This window comes from Cololabis saira, chromosome 6 (assembly GCF_033807715.1).
Source record: "Cololabis saira isolate AMF1-May2022 chromosome 6, fColSai1.1, whole genome shotgun sequence".
NCBI classification, from domain to species: domain Eukaryota; kingdom Metazoa; phylum Chordata; class Actinopteri; order Beloniformes; family Belonidae; genus Cololabis; species Cololabis saira.
In genome coordinates this window covers 12,772,752-12,791,083 of record NC_084592.1, presented here as the reverse complement: position 1 = coordinate 12,791,083, position 18,332 = coordinate 12,772,752, and the positions used below count along the sequence as shown (strand labels likewise).

The window sequence follows — 18,332 nt, the reverse complement described above, 5'->3', positions numbered from 1 at the left end:
GTAACGCGTTGTAGACCACCATTAGCTTCTGTTGTATAACATTTCCAAATATATAAAAATCAATTGTCAAAGTTGTGTCTCTTAAACCGCCATGTAATTATAAAGGACAACACTAAGAGTCTTATATACTACGCTCAACCTTCTAGCCAAGTTTTGCATCATTATTTCTTAGTGTGTAGAATGAAGTGCACCTGCAGTATAACAAAAAATATTTTACATATTTACATTTGTCTTAAATGTAATAAGTCTTTGAGTGAAGACATTTGTGTTTGACTTACATCCTATATTGAGTGCATGTGTCACAGTAGCAACAAGAGTTTCTTTAGTTTGCATTTTTCACTTATTTGCCTATAAAACAGTTAAACAAACATGACAAATATAAAATTATTTTGAGCTAAAATCCTTTTTGTCTTTTGCTATGTTATTGAAAATATGGTAAATCTTTAAATGTGATTTCCTCAATTTATTCTTGATCAACATTGGAATTTAAGTGATATTACGTGTCAAAGATTTTAAATACAATGAAGCTTGTTATACTTTTAAATGTATGTGTTAAGAAGTGCACATCTCATAAGTCCTTACTACACTGATTAAACTGATTGTCCAAGTGTGTGACAGTGACCTTTGAAATGCCGAAAATGAAGGTCACAAGGATGGTAGTTGCTTTTGTTTGAAACCTTAAATAAAAATGAATACAACTTAAAATGATTGTATGTTTACAATAAGTTTCCAAACCTTTTGCTATTGCATCATTAATGGTTCTCACATTTTATATAATATAATTCTAGTTGGTGATTTCAACATAGCTATGGACAATTCTAATACAGTAACTACTTCACCAAGGACTTCATATCTTGCTTGGACAGTTTCGGGTTACAGCAGTTTATCGACTTTCCCACCCACTCAAAACATCATGTTTTGCACCTCATCTGTTGCTCTGGTGTTTTTCCCTCCAATTGTTCTGCAGTTGATCCTCCCATCTCTGACCACATGCTCATTTCATTCACGGTTAATGTCAAGTTATCCATAACTAAACTGTTTCGCACCACCTCATTCCGTAACATTAGGGTCATTAACTTAACTGCACTAGACACTGGTATTGCTAAACTTACTTGCATCAATTCCACATCCACTCAAAATGAACTGCTCTCCCATTACATTAATGGCCTCAACAATCTCCTGGACACCCTGGTACCTTTAAAAACACGGACTGTCTTCTTCACCCAATCTGCACCTTGGTTTACAACTGAACTCCACCAGATCAAAGCCAAATGTCGTCAACTGGAACGCCTCAGCAGAAAAAACGGCCTCACATAAGGACATGTTCAAGAATCACATTCTCTTCTATAAGGACTCACTCTCTACTGCAAAAGCCACCTACTATGCAGATTTAATCAGACAAGGCATTGGAAACACACAAGCATTATTCACCCTGGTTAACAAAACACTTCACCGGACTGTCTCCCTCCCCATTTCTACTCAGCTGACTTCTGTAATTCCATTGTGACATTTTTCAACACAAAGATCGTATCCATCAGCAACTAGCCCCTCTCATTTCAGCCCCTTCACCCGTCCCAGCTTTCCAAATCTCTTTCTCCCACCCCTTCTCCAGTTTCAAACATCCCTCTGTTGCTGACTTATCGGATCTCATCCCCAAATCCAAACCATCTACCTGTCAGCTTGATCCTCTCCCTACCTCTCTGGTCAAAGCCTCAATCCAGTCTCTGGGCCCTTTAATAACTGCTATTGTCCATTCTTCTCTCACCTCTGGTATTGTTCCCTTATCTCTCAAATCTGCCATAGTAACCCCAATTCTCAAGAAACCTGGTGCTGACTCCAACAATCTCAACAACCTTCGTCCCATCTCCAATCTCACTTTCCTCTCCAAAATCCTAGAGAAAGCTGTTGCATATCAGGTACTTTTTTCCTCGTTTTTCTTCCGACGAAATGAGGGCCTTTTTGCTCCCGTAAACGAGCCCCAAAAGTCACCAAATTTTGCACGCAAGCCAGGCCTGGCAAAAAATGTGATATTTAATAGTTTGCATTAATTGGCGTGGCCTAATGGCTCAACAGCGCCCCCTAGAAAACTTCGTGCCTCAAGCCCCACAATACGGTTTGACGGAAATGCACGAGAATCGGTACACACCTGTATCATGTCGCAACTTAAAGAAAAGTCTCTTGGCGCCATGGCCGAAACCGAATAGGAAGTCAGCCATTTTTAATTAATCGTGTAATTTTGTCGCAATTTATGCCATTTCTTCGGCCGTTTCTTCGCCCGAACCGTAACGTGCACCCAGATTAGTTATACATCAAAATGTGCGTTTCGATCCTGCGACAATGGGCATTACTTTTCTCAGTCAAAAGCGTCACCGTGGCGACGATAGATGCCAAAAAGTGCGCCCCCCCTTCATCTGATTGGCCCATATTTGAAAGTTCCTATTTTCTGCAATAACCTTTGAATGGTTTGACATAGAGAGTCGTGGGTGGTGTCATCGGACTCGGTTTTGAGTCCTTGACCTTCATTGGTGCAAATTAGCCCCAACAAAACATTCTGAACAAAAAAACAAAAAAAAAACAAACAAACAAAAGAAAAAGTTAATAAGTTCCCCTTTGGTTTGGATATCTTAGCATTGTGGTACATTTTTTGTTGTACAGTAATCCCTTCATTTTCTGCAGCGGTTATGAAATCTGTGTTTGTGCGGTGGGCTTGTTGTGCTTGAGTTGTGGGTGGAAAACAATCGTCAGTCCCACCTTGAAGTGGACATTGATTGGCTGTCCCTGTGTGTGGGCGTGGTTAGCTGCGCTGGTAGACTCCCATAGTGGAGAAGAGAGATAAAAATGGAGGAGCATGTGAAAGTTGTCGGGAATTTACATTTCTGAAACGGCCTGATGACACCTTTTGATAAAGGTAGAGTGATATGTCTTTATGGAAAGGAATTTGCTCACCACCGACGCAGCTCAAGTTTAGTCACATATAGTAAATGCAAAGCACCCGGTCGCGAGCGCAGCCACAGCTAACGTTAGTAGCAAAGGTGTTAGCTATTTATCAAGCCACAGCAACGCTCTTCCCCAAACTAGACTCGAAGAGAGTACCTGCACCCGCACCTGAGCACATGCGCACGTCTGCGTCCGAGAGGCTGGCGAACGTTCTTGCCAAGTGGATGTAAATGGCTAGTACTGCATCTGTTCAAGTCTGTTAAAAAAATTAATGACTTTATAAAGCCACTTTTTGGTTTTATATCAATTTTTGAGCTGCTATAATAATGTAATGGATTTAAAGGAAAACACCCCAAGTTGAGAGATTGTATCAGCAATTTTTAGGTGAGATTAAAAAAGAGATTCATTAGACTCACCTTCACCACACCTACAACTCACCTGAAGCAGTTCTCTCCACACAATCATCCTGGCGGGTAGTGAGATACCCACTGCTCGTCTCATTTTTCATCCATCCACAGTTGAAGACGCTAGTACAGCACACAGACTCTCAAACATTCACAGACACTCGCATACTCGCACACATTCACCTGCACGTCTCCAAGCTCCGCAGTGGAAGCGCGCGCCGCTGCAGGTGCTTTATCAAGCCGGGGCCCGGGTGAGCATAGCCCATGGTGCCCAGGTGGTTGGGGGTGGTTGGTTTTTGGTATGTGTATGTTTGCAGTAATAATTATATTAAGTTGTATTAGATGTGTGGGCATTATATGAAGTGTTTAAAGTCTAATAATTATTGTTGATTATATTTTGGGTGAGGTTACAGCAGTTGGGGACCGTTATGTTGTCGGTGTTCTCCTCAGTAATGGGTTGCGCCAATTAAGTTTGGCAGGCTGCTGTATTTAAGGAAGCCTCATTCAGCCCTTTTCAGCTCTGAGTGGAGGTAGCTTGCTGCGAGGCTACGCTCCATGTGCCATTTTGGGTTTTGCTTACCTTTGTCCTCAGCGTGTATGTATTTGTACAGCTTTTTTTGTAAAATAAAAAGCCTGTTTTTTTGGCATTCCACATTCTCTTTTTCACCTCATCACCCAAGTCCAGCTTGCCTTATCCCCTTTTACGTGGGGAGGCCGTTGCGGTCTCTCACAACTACATTACAACTTTGATATAAAATTGAGTTGGTTCAACAGTTGAGTGGGAGTAAACTTTTTTAGAGTGTAGAGAATGCATCAAACAGGACATTTAAAAAAACTAACTTAAACTGTATATTGGCTGATTTCATTAAAATAAACATGAACATCATTATTCCTTTAGGAAGTGTAAGTTCAGATCCACTGTTTGGACTTCTCCATCTCGGCTACTTCTTCAATGTGTTGGTGAGCCTTGCTGTGAACTGCTTTCTCATTTGTGATGATTCCTAAAGCTATAACATTGAAGTGTGGTCTCGCTCTTCTGCTACAACACAACTGGGGACTATAGTGAGGGAAATTAAGTCAGGTTTTTAGGAGAATCGTTCACTTTGTGAGACAAGCACCAAATTTTGCATGAACATTGCCGAGTACCTACTTATGCAGAAAAGCCCGTTAGCCACCTGAAAATCCAAGACGGCGGCCGTTTTTCAAGATGGCTGTCTTATGAAAGCTAAAACAAGGTTGTCAGTGTAGAACTTGAATTGCTGAACATATTTTATCCATCCATCCATCCATCCATCCATCCATCCATCCATCCATCCATCCATCCATCCATCCATCCATCCACCGTCCGCCGCTTATCCGTTCCCGGGTCGCGGGGGCAGCAGTCTCAACAGAGACTTCCAGACTTCCTTCACCCTAGACTTTTCCTCCATCTCCTCCCCCAGCTCTTCCAAGCGGAGTCCGAGGTGTTCCCAGGCCAGCCGAGAGACATAGTCTCTCCAGCGTGTCCTGGGTCTTCCCCGGGGTCTCCTCCCGGTGGGACATGCCTGGAACCAGAGCCGGATTAAATAAATGGACCACACTAGGCAGACTGTGATTTTTGGGCCCCCCTCCATCGATGTCATTTATGAATTGAAATCTTAAACTTACCAAAGTTACTAATAAAAGTTAATTCACATTTTACATAGCATAGTCATAGTCAAGTTGGTTCTTTGTATTCCAAAATAAGTCATTTTTTGTTTTTTATTATTTATACGTTATTACACCGCTCTATTAAATGCTATTAAATTATCCTTATCGATTGCGAGTATCATTGTTAAGGTATTAGTACCAGTAAATCACCAATAGGTGTCAGCATTGCTATGTAAACAGAGTAAAATAAGATAAATGTTTTAAGCTATTGCATTTTGCAGAAAATCTTAATTAAATGTGTTGATTAAATTGAATAGTTAAATAAGAAGTCAAATCTACAAAGACCAATAAAATTTGCAGTAAGACAAAGTGTGCTGTAGTATGTATGTCTGTATGTATGTGTATGTGTATGTATGTGTATGCGTATGCAGAGCCGTCTGGGAGATTTGCGAGGCCCTGTGCGAAATGGCCGGGGGGGCCCTCGCGCGCTCGCTACTTTTTTGGAGGGGTTTTTCGGGTTGGATCCTTTGTCTATATGCGCAATTTGAACTCTCCAATTAGCAAAATACTGGATACCTTCCCCTGCCTAATCATCATTTGGCTTGCCTTGAGGCGGGGCCCCGCGGCTGCTTGAGACCCGGTCGGATCGGTGATTTTTGTAACAAATTTATCAACCGAGCCTTTCAGAGAGGCATTAAAATGTTCCATTTTCTTTAGTTTTTTTCTTTTTTCATCCCCTGATGGAAATTTCCTGAATCTGTCTCGTTCTCTCGACATTGTGTGACAGTTTGTTCCAACTCCACCCGTCTGGATCAGAGCAGCTTGTGTCAATGCGCTTGGTCTGACGCAGTTGTATTGAACAACAGACACGCGCATCATTGCACATATATTTATTGATATGCACAGACTAGTACACATTTAGGTCTGTAATGGAATGTGACTGTTGATATTTATAAGGGAAAAAAGGAAAAAAAATTGAAAAAAAAAACAAAAAAAAAAACGGCCCATAGCACGAGGCCCCTTGGGGCGCGAGGCCCTGTGCGGCCACACGGTTCGCACACCCCTTGCGGCGGCCCTGTGCGTATGTATGCGTATATATATGTATGTATACTAAATATAGTAATAATGCACATATATATATGCCTTAGGTTTTTACCGGCATGGTATCAACCATTAATATGTGTGCAGACATTTTATTTTTTTTGTCCCTCTGTCTGGGCCCCTCCCTTGTCAATCGGGCCCTAGGCACATGCCTAGCTTGCCTTTGCGTTAATCCGGCTCTGCCTGGAACACCTCCCTAGGCAGGAGGGACATGCCTGGAACACCTCCCTAGGGAGGCGTCCAGGAGGATCCGGTACAGATGTCCAAGCCACCTCAGCTGACTCCTCTCAATGGGAAGGAGCAGCGGCTCGACTACGAGCTCCTCCCGTGTGACCGAACTCCTCACCCTCAATCTCTTAGGGAGCGTCCAGCCACCCTGCGGAGGAAACTAATCTTGCCAGCTTGTATCTGCGATCTTATCCTTTCAGTAACTACCCATGACCATAGGTGAGGGTAGGTGCGTAGATTGACCGGTAAATCAAGAGGTTTGCGTTTCGACTCAGCTCTCTCTTCACCACGACGGTCCGGTATATCGACCGCATAACTTCGGACGCTGCACTGATTCGTCTGTCAATCTCACGCTCCATCGTTCCCTCACTCGTGAACAAGATCCCGAGATACTTGAACTCCTCCACCTGAGGCAGGACTTCTCCACCCACCCGGAGAAGGCACGCCACCCTTTCCCGGTGGAGAACCATGGCCTTGGTTTTGGAGGTGCTGATTCTCATCCCTGCCGCGTCGCACTCAGCCTCAAACCGCCCCAGCACATGCTGAAGGTCCCGTTCTGATCAACAGGACAACATCATCTGCAAAAAGCAGAGATGAAATCCTGTAGTTTCCAAACCGGATCCCCTCCGGCCCCCGGCTACGCCTAGAAATCCTGTCCATAAAAATTATGAACAGGACCGGTGACAAAGGGCAACCCTGCCGGAGTCCAACATGCACCGGGAACAAGTCTGACCTACTGCTGGCAATGCGAACCAGACTCCTGCTCCAATCATATAGAGACCGGGCAGCCCTTAATAGAGGGCCCCAGACTCCATACTCACTGAGCACCCCCCACAGAATGGCACGAGGGACATGGTCAAATGCCTTCTCCAGATCCACAAAACACATGTAGACTGGTTGGGCCAATTCCCATGAACCCTCGAGCACCCTGCGGAGGGTATAGAGATGGTCCAGTGTTACGCGACCGGGACGAAAAACTGCATTGTTCCTCTTGAATCCGAGGTTCAACTATCGGCTGTATTCTTCTCCCCAGTAGCCTGGTGTAGACTTTCCCGGGGAAGCTGAGAAGTGTGAACCCCCTATAGTTGGAACACACTCTCCGGTCCCCTTTTTTAAAAAGATGGACCACCACCCCGGTTTGCCACTCCAGCGGTACTGTCCCCTTCCTCCATGCGATGTCGCAGAGGCGTGTCAACCAAAACAGTCCTACGACATCCAGAGACTTGAGGTATTCAGGGCGAATCTCATCCACCCCCGGTGCCCTGCCACTGAGGAGCTTACGAACCACCTCAGTGACCCCAAAAACCATATAACCTGTCTTTTGCCTGCAGCCATTTTGGAAAATGGCAGCCATATTGTTGTTTTATTTGCATGGCTAATGGAGGAGGGGTTGGGGGGTCCCAAGATTATAGTCTGATGTCAGAATAATCAAAATTGGATTTTCCAATCACATTCCAGGTCAAAAAACGGCTTTTGTGGCAGACATTTTGGAAAACAGCAGCCATATTGTTTTTTTTATCATGGCTAACAGGCTTTTTTGAAAAAGTAGACCTAGAACATACTTTGAGCAAAATTTGGCGCTTGTCTCACAAAGTGAACGATCGTTTCACTAATGTGCCTGGCTACTAGGCTCTAGAGGAGTTACATCAAAGTTCTATGTCTTAATATAAATGATTTAACGCTACACTCATGTCTCAGTCTCTCATTGCTGAGTCCAGGAGAGGTTGGCTTGTAACTTAATGTTTTTTTTTCAGAAACATTTTCTACAGCAAACAACCAAACCATCTGTATTCACGATTACATTACGTAAGAGATCACCACAGTTACAATACCAGGCAGGCTACTAGAGGTTCTCTAGTGAAACCAAAACCCAGAACAGATGCAGTCCGGAAGTCCATAATATATCGGGGTCTTTCCGTGTGGAACAAGTTACCAATTACAATTATTGAAGCACCGACTAAGAGAAGTTTTATGTGATGTTTTGTTGTGTGTGGACCCCAGGAAGAGTAGCTGCCACTCTGGTGGCAGCTAATGGGGATCCAATTAAATAAACACATAAACAAATAAACACTACATTTTCACATTTCTGTGTTGTTACAAGTACTTTTGCTGAAATCATGGTGTTATCACTGGGAGCAAAGCATCCTGGGAAGGACATTCCTTTTTTGTTTTTCTCTTTATGGGTTTTTATTAGTCTGGATTTCAGGTTTTTTTTTTCTTAGTATGGAATTTTCCAGCGTAGCCCTGCAAACAAGTTCAAACCTCCAGAGTGTGAAAAAGTTTCTTTGTGCGAAGTTTAATGAAATCCATTGAGAGAACTGGAAGTCAATAAAAAGCATGGGACCAAGCTGAAGTGTTTACTTTCCAAGTCTTCAACAGGAAGATGCACTTGTTCCATTTTAATGGTAGGTTGTTGTGAAGAAACTAGTTTGTTTTTCATGTTTATATGGTGAAAGTTTTCAGTCATTTATTTAATTTAAGATTAATGCAGAAGGCCTTTTCTATTTACAAGGGTATTTGACAAACTTAATGGATGATGGTTTAAATATTACATATTTAACATTTGGTGGGCATGTAGGAGTGGAGAAATATGGGTATGTTTATTTTGTTATTTTATTTATAGTGTATATTCTAATAATCTGCTCTAATTCAACTATTGTGTTCCTTATTTGGAATCATCAAGATCTTCATGAACCTATGTACATTTTCATTGCAGCTCTGTTACTGAACTCAGTTCTTTTCAGCTCTTGTGTTTACCCAAAGCTTCTGATTGATTTCTTGTCTGAAAAACAGATAGTTTCATATCCAGCTTGTCTGTTTCAGTTCCATATGTTTTACTCTTTTGGAGGTTCAGAATTCTTACTACTGGCAGTCATGGCTTATGACCGATACGTGTCTATTTGTAAACCTCTCCAATATCCAACTATCATGAGAAAATATACCGTGCAGATTTTCTTGCTTTTAGCATGGATTCTGCCTGTTTGTCAGCTATCAATACCAACTGCATTTAGTGCCAATGAAAAGCTCTGTAGATTTGTTTTAAGTGGAATTTTTTGCAATAATACACTTTACAAGCTGCAGTGTGTACTCTCAGGAGCACGCATTATCCGTGATATGATCATACTAGCCAATGTTGTTGTATTACCTGTACTTTTCATTGTTTTTACATATGCCAGGATTCTTGTAATAATCTATAAAAGCAGCAAAGAAGTTAAGAAAAAGGCTGCACAGACCTGCCTACCTCACCTGATGATCATGATTAACTTGTTTTGCTTATCCACATATGATGTAATCGTAGTTGGGCTGGAACCAGATTTCCCTAAGATTGTACATTTGATAATGACTTTGCAAATAGTTCTCTACCACCCCCTCTTTAATCCAATCATATATGGACTGAAAATGAAAGAAATCACCAAACACCTCAGGAAGCTCTTCTATAGACCATGATTGAATAATATTTTTGGCAACTTCAACCCATCAGTGTCCTATGTAATGAAAATCACAAATGATCCTGCTCCTTCAATGGTGTTTATGAGTAATGCATTTATTTTATTTACATACAGTAATACATTATATCAGCATTAGCAATGTAGGGATTGATCAATTTTATTTGAGTTCAAAATAAATAAGTATCTTGAATGCTTTTATTTAGAAATTGTCTTTCAGTTTTTTTAATATGTATCAAAAGAATTACGGATACGTTAGATACGTTTTTACATATGTATTATATATATTTTTGACTTACTTATTATATTTTTTCTATTTTTATTTTTAATTTTTTATTAAATTGCTCAGCTGCGCTGTTTTTACCAGGTCAAATTCATGTGTACATTGTACAATTGGCGAAATAAAGTGATTTCTTATTTCTGATGTAATTTGCTTGGTAGCTTTCGATAACATGGAGCAAAGCTGCATTTTAATTACCCATACATCTTGATGCAGTATAGAGACCTTCATAGAAGAGCAATTTGAAGAGAAGGAAGTGAAAAAAGATCCAATATAAAAATCCAGATTATGAAAAATGTAAAGCCTTTCAAAGAAAGAAGTGCAGCTGACTTCAGAGCAGTAGATCACAATGATTCTTTAGACATTATATACACCAGAAATAGACCTGAAGGAAAATGTACTCTTGTAAGGTACTGACATCAAATGTGTGGTAAGTATAGAGATGGTGGTGGTATTCAAAACACTTATTCTACCCATCCACCAAGCTGCATCATCAGCCACCGGATATTTGGTCTCATATACTAGATTGTTAGCATCTAGACAAGTGAGGCCTTCCTGGCATTTTCATCTTCCCAAGTGTGTTCCTAAGTTAGCTGATACTTTCCTGGTTCCTGGCCAAACAGCTCAACTCTGGTTTCAGGTGAAGCCTGCAGTACAAAGACCACAGTTTATTACCAGTTGAAAAAAATCACAGGGAATTGGTCATATATTGCAGCCATGGCAGATGAACGGTAAGTAACAGACAAAAAGTAGAAAAAAAATCAAAATAAGCCTCAGTGACCGTGCAAAGCAAATATGACTGGCAGAAAGCAAGAACAGATGGGCATCCAATACAAAATAAAGAACATGAGGAAAAATGTTTCACAACAGTAGTGCAGAAACCATTCAGGAAAACAGAAAAGCTAACTGAGAAGGTAACACTGTGTCCTGGCTAAAGGCTGTGGAGAAGTGAAGCTTTACTTTACCAGAAACATGTGACCTCTTCTCTCAAGTTGTTGTGGTTAGTGTTATGGTCTATGCTTTAGCATCAAACTAACACTGTAACACAGGACTCTCAAGTGTCACGCATTGAGCATGACTGTCACTCATTTCAGTCTTAAAAGGAACCCTGGTTATTAAGACTTGTAGTCCCTAATTAGCCACAATTGTTCTCTTATACTAAAATATGTTGTTAGAAACACATAAAATAATCTAATTGCTTTGAAAATCTACAATGTTTATCACATATTTTGACCTGCGGGAGGCGCCATGTTCTACCTGCGCAATGCATTCTGGGGGCGATGACGTAGAACGGTGGCTCTGGGAAGATAAGCCGCGTTAGTTTAACTGCGACAGCTATCTAAAACATAGATGAGCAGCACTCTCCCGGCCGTGGAGGCTGACGAGGGAGCCCATAAGACGTCTCGGTTCAGGCAAACTGGATCAAAGTGCTCGTGTGCTGTGATGCACGGGAGATCTGCAAAAATGATCAAAGTCGTGCGCATCTTACCAGTGCATTAGGCTACGGCGTAGGCTACGGCGTCTACGGCGTAGGCTACGCCGTAGACGGCGTAGCCGTGGCTCTAGAGCCTGCAGCGTACCGCCATCCGCTCTCCGCTCTCGCCGGGATGGAGACGCCGGTGGGCACGATGCACGTTTGGGTAGGCATAGCCCACCCCTGCCACCCCCTAAAACCGGCCTCGGTGCTGGGTCCACCGTTTGATGACAGACCAGAGGCTGAGGGGACTGGTCCAGGACTTTGACGAAACAGGAGGCGCAGACTTCGCGTCAAATAGGCAACATCTTTATTTAATTTAATGACGCCAGATCTGGCTGGGGTGTTTATTGTAGCATCGGCTATCTGCTAGTTGAAACGTGTGGTCTGTTAGTCTGTCTGAGTTTTATGGTGTTTTTATAGTTCATGCTTTATGGTGCTGTACTTTTTTTTTTTTTTTACTTTTTTGTAGGTGCGCCATCACCTTAATGTTTAGCTGTGTTTTGATCTGTGTTTCTGGTGCGCCGTCACCTGTTTAGCTGTGTTTTCATCTGTTTCTGGGTGTCAAAACAGTGTACGGGGGCTAGCAGGTGCCACCGTCTGACGTCACTACCCAGAATGCATTGCGGTGTAAACAACAATGGCGACCTACGAGTTAAATTATATCTTCAAATTTTATAAAAACGAAGGCATCAAAAAGGTTTTTTATATCACATTGTTATAATTGATACCAACATTTATCTTTTAAGACCTACATGTCTTAATAGCCAGGGTTCCCTTTAAGTCACGCCCTCCCACCACAGATCGTATTTCTCACGCTGAAAAAAACTCTAAGCCATTTAATGTGCCGCAGCGCGCAAACATGAGCTGGTCGCGCTGCCCTCGCCATGGAGCAATCAAGCACATCTCCCCTGAATTCCCTGGAGTTCTGTCACTCATCAGGCAATCAAAAAAAATGGGTTACACGAATAGCCAATCAGAAAAACGTATCTTTTATATCTGGGTAAGATGTAATCCAGCAACCAATGAAAATAAAGCATCCTTTAATTGCCGCCTGATCCTCCAAAACTGAAAGTTCCGTTCAGCTGAGGAAAGCACTTGAGCTCCGATGATCTACAAATAGTAAGTCGTCTCTTGTTTTAACGTTACAACAAATTCACAATGCCTGGTTTGACACAAGCGATGACAACTTGACTGCAGTTAGAGAACATTTCCCAGATAAGTAGCATCAGTTTTTAATGGGAGGGTTTTTTGATGTCTCCTTTCTTAAGTGCAACATCCCTGTGAAATATAGGTTTTGCTGCTTTGTCATAGACAATTCAATTATCCAAAGCTATCTGGTTTAAAAACAGATGACATATTTATTGTTTCTGTTATTTTTTCATTTGTTCCTTGATACATTACTTGTACAGAGAGATAAAATGACTTAATTATCTAAACTTGAGTCTACTCATAGCCATTGAACTGAGTAGCAATTGCATTTCATAATGCATTTGAATCTTTTTGGACATTACATTTTGAAGATGACGAAATTTATCAGGAAGCTGTGTTCGAGGTTCATGGCACCAGCGGCACTTCGAGGAGACGTCCTGGACATCCCCTACAAGGACCCACAACACCAACTGGCTAATGCTTTGAAGTAACCTGCATGCTTATTATTGACAACAAGTACACCCTGTCTATGGACTGAGTGGTCTTTTTGATGATGGGAAAATTAATACAGAATTGTAAAAAGTATGGTATCCCAGTTACAATATATTCACCCCTCTGCCATCTGGTAGAAGATACACGATTCAGAGACAGCTTTTATATTCAAGCCAACAGGAGGATTCATTCAGGAGTTGAATCAATCCTTCAACTTAAATGAATCCTTTTTTATTATTTCACCTCTAATATTTATCAGAAAGTACAGAAAGTACAGTATTGTACAGTTGTAAAGTTTTATTGTGTTGTGCCCGCCCATGTGCCCATGTGAACTCTGAACGTATAAATGTATATGAACATTTTGTGAATGTGTATATTCAACTTTGAAACTGCTCAGCCGAAAATCTGCTATAATGTGCCTCCTAAAATGGCCGTCTTGTCAGAAACTACAACCCCCCAGCATGCCTTGCGGGATGGGGCGGCGCCTGAGAGCAACGCGCACCCAATCCCGAGAGAGGCACTGATGACGTCACCGCAGCGCGCGTAGAATCAAAATGCCGCCGCTGCCCCTTTTTCTCTCTCTTCCCCACAACATCTCGTCCTGGAACAGCTGGATCTTTGGCTCCGGGCCAAGATCCCATCTCCTTTCTCCCCCGGCTGGGGGGAGGCGGAAGGCCCGCAACGGACCGGGCCTGCGGGGCCCGCCCGTTGAAGCTGCGGTCTGCGGAGCCGCGATCCCCGGAGCTCCGGCTCCCATTAACTCTTGGCCTCAACTTTCATCCGGAGCTCCGGCTCCCACCTCACGTGTCCCCGGTCCCTGGGAGCTGGAAAGGGGGGGGGAGCCGCTTCGAAGCTCGGCCCGGATCTAGGGTGAGACCCTGTTTCCTCTTTCCTAACTTCTTTCTCCGTTCTGAGTTTCTCTTGGAAGGATCCTCCGGTCAGCCTGCCCAGATCAGACCGCAACGCATCCCGCCGCCCCTTCCGGGGCCACGCGCTCATCAGCCCGACGGTAACCCGCACGTGCCAGTAGTGGACCGATTCCGCGCGCACCCGAGATGACGTGATAGCCTCCGGACCGGGGAGGAGCGCCGGCTGCTGCCTCGCTGCACCCCGGTCCCCTTTTGATTCCAGAGTCGGGAGGAGGAGCGGGAGAGGCGGGAGACCTCTTGGATTGAGGACTCCGACCAAAGACCCGGCAGGAACCCCTGATCAGCACCCGGAGACTCAGGAGGCGTGAGGTTTTGAGGCCTGAGTGTATTAGTTTAACTTGGAGCGTTTCAGAGCTAAATCTGTGTTCAGAGCTGAGATTGCATCATCATCATTGTTATCATTATCGTGTTTGATTATTTGGTAGTTGTTGTTCTCTGCTAGTCATTCGCGTTTGAAACGCCCGCTTTTGCCATCCGGCCTAATTAAAACGTGGCGTGGTCAGGGCTGGGCCATCTTTAAATACCACAGAAGCCCCGCCATCTTTAAACACTGCAGCCACATTTTGAACTGTAGATGTTCTTTATCATCTTTATTATTGCTTTGATTTCTTTTTCATTCCATGCATTTAAGTTTCATTTCATTTCTATTGATGTTTTCTGGTTAATTAATGGTTTTATAATGATGTAGTGTGCCATCAAGATTTATTTGGGTATTTATTTACATTTGCTTTGATACCCGTATGTAAATAAATTCTGATTGATTTTTAATGAGTGGTTGTTGTTGTTTCATGCAATTTTAGTCACATCTGATTGTTTGACAGAGTCAGTTGCTCGAATCTCACCCTTCAATTATATTATACTATACTTAAACCTTAATCATCTGAGACTGATTTTCTGCTGTTAAGTTATCATTTTTCCCTGGATTAAGGCCCCGGGGTGGTGCCCCATATGATAATTATTATCATTTTGATAATTCAATTTGATAAATAGTCGACTTTATTAATTATTAATAATTATTAATAAAATTATTATTAGCCTTCGATAACTGATCAGCTAAAGCTCCGCTGTGGCACAACAATTGTAAAGTACAGTATACATCTAATAACCACAGCGCTACCTCAGGGCTGTTGATTGCGGTTTAAAATTTCCGACATTGTGGTTATCACATCTGAACGGGTTAAAATGTTATTTAAAAGTCAATTTGCCACATTGACACGGTCCCGGTCGACCATTTTCACATGTTAACCTTGTCCTTGAGATCCCGCTGGAGAGACACATTCGGTACCTACACCCGTGATGAGCCAATCAGAAACTGGAAATTCAAGTTGACTTCCGTTTCAATCAAACTCTCACACACATACTACTATACTTGCACACGTCACATATTATTCTCTCATACATTCACTATCATGTTGCTCCATCCATAATAGCGTGTAAGAGAGTATGATAGTAAGTGTGTGTGACTATAGTATTAAGTGTGTGTGGCTATACTAGTGTATGTGAGAGAGTATGATAGTAAGTGTGTGTGACTATACTAGTATATGTGTGAGAGTATGATAGTAAGAGTGTGTGACTATAGTATTAAGTGTGTGTGACTATAGTATTAAGTGTGTGTGACTATACTAGTGTATGTGAGAGAGTATGATAGTAAGTGTGTGTGACTATACTAGTGTATTTGTGAGAGTATGATTGTGTGTGTGACTATACTAGTATATGTGAGAGAGTATGATAGTAAATGTGTGTGACTATACTAGTATATGTGAGAGAGTATAATAGTTAGTGTGTGTGACAATAGTATTAAGTGTGTGTGACTATACTAGTGTACTGTATATGGGAGAGTATGATAGTAAGTGTGTGTGACTATAGTAGTAAGTGTGTGTGAGTATACTAATGTTTGTGAGAGAGTATGATAGTAAGTGTGTGTGTGACTATAATAGTAAGTGTGGGTGACTATACTAGTATATGTGTGAGAGTATGACAGTATGTGTGCGTGACTATACTAGTGTTTGTAAGAGAGTATGATGTAACATGTGAGAGCAAATATGAATTATTTCCTAAATGGCCTCTCATAGTATTGTGTTCATTATGTCTTCAGATTGATAGCTTTGTGGTTTTCTTTTGTTCAGACAAGGATCCGAGTACTTACCTTTTCTGACAGTTTCGGCAGAGAAAAAGTTATTTTACAGACTTCCCTGTCTGACATGTTCTAACTCTCTAATTCTAATTAGAGATTCTAATTCTAAAGTTGATTCTGATTCTGGTGTGTCTGTTTGTGCGCGTGCGTGCGTGCGTGCGCGCGCGCGTGCGTGCGTGCGTGCGTGCGTGCGTGCGTGCGTGTTTGTGAAGCCTGTCAACAATCCTGAATTACTTTGTGATTTTGTTTTTCAGTACTGACTTTGTGTCTCCCAAAGTTTTTGGCAAAGCATAAGGGGTTAAAAAGTTGTTTACATCTTGGTAAAGTTCTAATGAAGTCCATAGAGAGCATTGTAATCTGACTCACACGAAGGGCTACAGGTTCTTATTTAACCATATATGATAAACTTGCTCCTTCCTTTGAGCTCAATAGGCAGCCTAAATGGATGACGAATTAAATGTAACTTATGTAACACTTGGTGGACATGTGGAGGCGGGCGAAAACAGGTTTCTTTATTTTGCAATCATTCTTGCACTATACCTTCTAATAATCGTCAGTAATTGTATTATTGTGTACTTGATTTGGATTCAGCAAAGCCTCCATGAGCCTATGTACATCTTCATTGCAGCTGTGTTAATCAACTCAGTTCTTTTGAGCACTGTTATCTATCCAAAACTTTTGATTGACATTTTATCCGAAAAACAGGTCATAACATATTCAGCTTGTCTCTTACAGTTTCATATGTTTTACTCATTTGGCGGTTCAGAGTTTTTATTGTTGGCAGCCATGGCCTATGACAGATTTGTTTCTATATGTAAACCTCTCCAATATCAAACTATCATGACTAAAACTACTGTCAGTATTCTTTTAATCTTGGCTTGGTTTCTGCCTGCATCTCAGGTTGCAGTGCCAGTTGGTCTGAGTGCTAATAAAAAACTTTGTTACTTCATTTTGAAAGGATTTTTTTGCAACAATACAGTTTACAAATTACAGTGTGTTGTCACAAGAACCAAAGTCATTCATGATTTAGTGATTTTGCTAAATGTTGCCATTCTTCCTGTGCTTTTCATAGTTTTCACTTACACCAGGATATTCATAATATCTTACAGAAGTAGTCGAGAGGTGAGGAAAAAAGCAGCACAAACCTGTTTGCCTCACATAATTGTCTTAATCAACTTTTCCTGTTTGTGTGCGTACGATGTCATTGCAGCTCACCTGGAATCTGACTTTCCAAAGCTTTTACGATTCATAATGTCTTTACAATTAATAGTGTATCATCCTCTTTTTAATCCAATGATATATGGACTGAAGATGAAAGAAATTTCAAAACACCTCAAGAAGTTGTTTCTTCCGGTGAAACATGTCTAGTGTGTTAAAGCTGGAAGGAGTTCACAGACTTCTGCGTCGTGATTGGAGAAAATATAATCATTGTATTTCAAAAAGATGGATTGGTATTATTAGAAAATGTTGATACATTTGTACCCTTTAATGTGTCTACTTGGGTTTTGATTTTGTTTTTAAAAAAACAGTTATTTACTTGATAATTGCTGGGATACATTCCGGCAGTTCCCTGTGACCGAATAGTAGGAAGAGGTGATAGACATTTGATAGAGTCCTCCTGTCATCCACCTTTTACTGAAATGTAAATAGCTAAAGTCTTATGTTATTGTCTATTTTTCCTGATATTTTATTCATGAAATATTTGTCATTAATACTAATTCTAATAAAGATATTCAAAGTCGATGTTTTCCAAACTTCTGTAATACCCTGCTCATATTTTAAACATTTAATGTTATCTGTGTGCTAATTCATTCTTTTTCAATACCCACCTCAGTCCTATTCAAGACAATGATATGAATGTTTTAAATGGTTAGAATGTCAGCACCGCGCTCTGAAAGGATTCAAAATAGTTATAATTAGCAGTGAAAAGATGACCAGGATAAAGCTGCTGCAACTCATTCATCTTTACTTCAGAATTATTATGGTGGTTAGCCCCCGTGACCCTGCAAAGGATAAAGCGGGTATAGATAATGGATGCATGGATGGATGGATGGATGGATGGATGGATGGATGGATGGATGGATGGATGGATGGTGGTTAGCGCTGTTAAAAGGATCCTGATTCAA

At 41.5% G+C, this 18,332-nt stretch overlaps 3 protein-coding genes across 3 annotated transcripts in view; all 3 read left to right on the top strand.

Annotated features, from left to right (window-relative positions):
• Positions 1–18,332, top strand: part of itgav (integrin, alpha V) — a 563,305-nt gene that overhangs the window by 443,885 nt on the left and 101,088 nt on the right. The window lies entirely within an intron of this gene.
• On the top strand, positions 8,829–9,746 carry LOC133445553 (olfactory receptor 11H2-like). Its single transcript, XM_061722879.1, has one exon. The coding sequence runs from the start codon at positions 8,829–8,831 to the stop codon at positions 9,744–9,746; it is 918 nt and encodes a 305-aa protein (XP_061578863.1).
• Positions 16,648–17,574, top strand: LOC133445552 (olfactory receptor 1-like). Its single transcript, XM_061722878.1, has one exon. The coding sequence runs from the start codon at positions 16,648–16,650 to the stop codon at positions 17,572–17,574; it is 927 nt and encodes a 308-aa protein (XP_061578862.1).